General features: G+C 40.8%; 1 protein-coding gene across 1 annotated transcript; it reads right to left on the bottom strand.

Annotated features, from left to right (window-relative positions):
- Positions 1-835: 835 nt before the first annotated feature.
- LOC101938977 (olfactory receptor 5G9-like) lies at positions 836-1,768 on the bottom strand. Its single transcript, XM_005312451.2, has one exon. It carries the CDS (start codon positions 1,766-1,768, stop codon positions 836-838), a length of 933 nt encoding a protein of 310 aa, XP_005312508.1.
- Positions 1,769-4,773: the final 3,005 nt, after the last annotated feature.

Genomic DNA, 4,773 nt, shown 5'->3' with positions numbered 1-4,773 from the left:
AAATACTGCAGATATCACAGGAGTTCAGTCCCTATCTCCTCTGGGAGAAGACACCTCCTTCACCTTGGAATTCTCATCTTGGAAGCCTCTAACCCCACCTAAGGTGGCAAGAAACCATAGCAAGAGAGGGGAGAGAAGAAGAAGCAATTAGGTGGAGGAAACCCCTCAAATTGTATCCTAGCACTTAGGGAGGTTGGAGACCCTCCTCAAGTGCCTAATAAGGAGAAAGATTTTAAAAAGGGATCTGCTTCCTCCCATGTGGGTGCCCTAACCACTGTGATATGGGATACCTGATATGTGTCCTTCTCAAGCTCGCCTAATAGAGTTTTACTTTCTTTGTGCATCTTGACCCAGCTGGCGATCACACTGATTATTAATTATTGTTATTATTGCAGACAGAGACATTAATAAGGATGAATCCTATAAGATATTACAGATATTAAATAGGGTTTTCAACAAAATACTCTAGAAGAACTACAGAATGCTATAGACAGCTGTTCTTTTCATAGAACTGGTCATGTCCTCAAGTGGTACAAATTGGCTATAGCTGCATTCAAGAAAGAAAGAAAGAAAGAAAGAAAGAGAAAGCATGCATGTATGGCTCTAGATTCTGGTGCTTCTAGCATGCAACCTACATGGAGACCCAGGATCCCGTCCCCCTTGCTCCAGTGTCTCTTCTACCCAATCGGGATGTGGCCTGCTGAGTTCAATGGAACCACACTGATTAAGAGCAGCTGAGGCTTTGGCCCAAAGCATCAGATACGTGAGCTGAGAATCTCCCAAACACACGTTATCCACAGTTCTTTTCCCCTTGATTTTTTTTAAAAGATCGACACTACTTGAGAAATTTGAATTTCTGAAACATTTTCCCTACAGCTGTTTTCACCTCTTTGTTTTTCAGGCTGTAGATGATGGGGTTTAACATGGGAGTCAAGATGCTATACTGGATGGAGAACATTTCATCCAGAACAACAGAGGAGACCGAGCTGGGTTTTGTGTACTGGAGAAAACCGGTCAGGTAGAATAAGCCAACCACAATCAGGTGGGAGCTGCAGGTGGAGAAGACTTTACGCCTGCCCTCTGCAGAGTGTATCCTCAGGACAGTGGAGATGATGTGAATATAGGAGATCAGGGTAAGGAGGAAGGAGCTTGATGCAAATATCACAGCAGAAGTAAGAAGCACCACTTGATTGGTGAGACTCTCAGTGCAGGACAGTTGTAACAGGGGAGGAAGCTCACAGCTGAAATGGTTGATTTGACTGGGTCCACAGAAATGCAACTTTAGGGCAAAAACTGTGTTAAGCAGGGCATGGAAGAAGCCTATTGCCCATGCACCACTCACCAGCTGAACACAGATCTCTTTGCTCATTCTCTCCATGTAACGCAATGGGTCACAGATGGCAGTGTAGCGGTCATAAGCCATCGCTGAGAGAATAAAAATTTCAGTAGTAGCCAGCTGCAAAATGAAAAACATCTGTGCAATACAGCTATTGACAGAAATGGTTTTGTGCTCTGCTAGGAAATGCACCAACATCTTAGGCTCTACGGTTGAGGCATAGCAGATATCAACAAAGGATAAATGAGACAGGAAGAAGTACATTGGGGTGTGAAGGTGAGGATCAGCCCTTATCACCACCATGATCACCATGTTTGACAAAAGCGTGATTAGGTAGACAAGTAAAAAAACCAGGAAGAGAAAAATCTGCAGCTGTGGGTCATTGGAAAGTCCCAGGATAATAAATTCAGTCACTTCGGTTTGATTTCCCATGGATTCTTACTCAGGAAAACTGACCTGTCAGACTGGAAAAAAATACAATTAACACACGAGTAAATTGAAATGGCATGTGGAGATCATCTGATCAGTAGGATGAATGTAAAGAGGCCTTCTACATCCTATAAAATGTGTGTTTAAAATAGGCAAAAATGGGCTAGATGCAGAAAAGGACTTTGGCACCAAACTACTCCTTTAGTTCCCTAAATCCCAGGATAAGGCCCTACTGGTACTCAAAGAAATACCGCTCAGCTGTGATATTGGGACAGTTGGACATAGGGCTCCCTCATTCTCTCCTGTTGAAGCTGTTCTACTGTAGTTAAATAATAAAAAAGCTTTGGAATAGAGGGACTGGATACTAGGTTTCCTACATCTGGAGGTGAATGCCCTAACCAACAGGATATAGTCCACTTGCTGTCTCTCTCTAGCCTAATATCTCTTTCATCTGTCCCATTAACTTAAATAGAGCTATGGCTGATTTACAGCAGCTGGAGATTTGGCCCATTGGTGCCTATGGAGCTATGGCTGATGCACACCATCTTGGGATCTGGCCAATTCTATAAATACTCTACAAAAATGACAGATTGTAATATCTGTAGAATCTTATTGGATTGATCCCAATTACAATATCTAGATGACAGCCTCCTCCCCAGCGGAGTGTTTTGTGTGGAGGTGGGCAACCTCATGTATCGTGCAACTGTCCAAACAGCCAGAGATCATTTGTGACAATAAAGTGAAAAGGAGTCGTCTTATAAACCAAGAAGTGATCTGAGGTTGTCTTTTGGCAAAACCAGAAGAGAGAGCCTGGAGCTAAGAAAATGCTCCAACACTGGAAGGAGAGAAACGACAACACTGAGAAAGAAATGACCGAGTATAGACTCACTGCACAACTGAGAGCTTTATTCCAAAGAGGAGAATTTACACAAATGAAGATTGAAAGCCTGAAAAGGCGATTATTCATGTAGAACTATGTACAAACATTTTGGTGGGAGCAGTGACATAGGATAAACAGAAGGCAGAAATGGAAGAAAATTGGAGGACAAATATGAGTGAAAGAGCACCTGAAGAAAGTAGAGAAAATCTGAAGAATTTGTTGATCGAGATCATGCAAAGTGTAAAAGACATTGAACACCAGCACTACCAACTGAAATTTGTAGACCATCACACACTGGATGATATAATGCAAGTACTTAATGACGTGCTCAAGGAAACTGGAGAAAAAACCTACAAGGATTAGCCATTACAATTATATAATTTATGCTACAGTAACAGTAGCAGATCATTGGTTTAACATCAATCCATCTGAATATATGAACCATTGGAAAACTTCCTATCTTCAAGAACCTCCATGGAAATGAAGGTTAAAACAGAAAAATACGCTTTTTTATTGAGATACCAGCCTACTGTATGAATATGGGAAAAATCATTTGAAGAGAAAAGAGCAGCATCCTTGGAGATGAAATATCAGCTGAATGAAAGGATGTGAGAGTTATGAAGGAACAATGTAAAGAGAAACTGATCGCTTAGTGTCATGGACTTGAAAGATCTCAGCACAAAGGTATTAGTATGGAGAGAACAGTCACTTCACCAGAGACCCTAGGAGAGTCTTTCATCTGATTGATGGAAAAAAATAAAAATAAAAAACAGAATAGTCAAAATCAGAGAGCCAATAAATGACGATGAAGAGTTTCACTGCTTCTGGAAGGAAATCTGGTCTGAGACTGTACAACATAAGCAGAGAGCAAACCGGATTAGAAATGAAAGAAAAAGTTTACAAAACACAGCACAGAGGAATACACAGAAACACCAAAGAAAGAAATGAGGTACTGAGATAAATGAAAAATTGGAAATCACCCGGACCAAATGGGATACCTGGATTCTGGCTGAAATGCCTTACAACACTCCATGATTGTTTATTTGAACAAATTAATAAATGTTTGACGAATGGATTTCAAAAATGGATGGTGACAGGGACAATGAAAGAAAGAAAGAGAAAGAAAGTTGTAGTGATCCTATGAATTATAGACTGACCACATGTTTACCAACTATAAGGAAACTTCTACAATAATTCCAGGAAAGACGATCTGGATAGTGCTAGCTCACAATGGAATGCTGGTTCCTGAGCAAAAAGGCAGCACAGTAAACATGAAAGGAACAAAAGGCCACTTCTGGCTAAACAGGAGGATCACAGAAGATTGAAAACAAAGAAAGTCTACCCACACAATGGCTAACTTTTTTTCCACCAGAGAGCATCCAACAGTGTCTCAAAATGAAGGATCACTGAGACACTGAAAATGTCCAAGGTTTATCCAAGGATCATTCCCTTTCTGTAGCAATCTATGTTTAACTGGAGCACTCGACTCTCCCAGGGAGGGACTAATTGATGAGATTCAAATTAAAAAGACAAATCTTTCAAGGGGATTCCTTAGCACCAGTGCTGTTTGTGGTAACCATGCTGCCACTGACATGGATGCTTGTTGAGATAATCACAATTTACCATATCATCAAAGACCAACAACCAGTTAACAATTTGTTAGACATGAGCAATCTGAAACTACATGAACAGTCACAAAAAAGAGCTACAGAGATTGATGATGTGTGGAAAAGTTTGGTGAAGATATAAAGCTACGCGTTGGCTTGGCTAACTGTGTGTCAGCATCTGTAAAAATGGCCAGATTGGTACAATCTGATGACATACAAGTTAATGATGGAACTATCCATGATATCTCAGCACGACCCCTACAAATATCTTGGAATCAGGGAACTGTCAGAGCTACAAAATAAGAAATTGAAAGAAAAAGTGAGGAAAGAATATTACAGATGTACAAGAACTACTCTATGGACAAAACTGAAGTCTAAGAATGTGCTCTGAGCCATTAATATGTGGGGGGGATGCCAGTAGTACAGAATATTGCTGGAGTGATCAAGTGGAATTGAGAGGAGAAGAAAAAAATGACATCCAAAGACGACAGCTGCCGGTGACGCATAGAGTATTAGATAGC

This window comes from Chrysemys picta, chromosome 12 (assembly GCF_011386835.1).
Source record: "Chrysemys picta bellii isolate R12L10 chromosome 12, ASM1138683v2, whole genome shotgun sequence".
In the NCBI taxonomy this organism is placed as follows: domain Eukaryota; kingdom Metazoa; phylum Chordata; order Testudines; family Emydidae; genus Chrysemys; species Chrysemys picta.
This window is presented reverse-complemented; position numbering and strand designations above follow the sequence as displayed.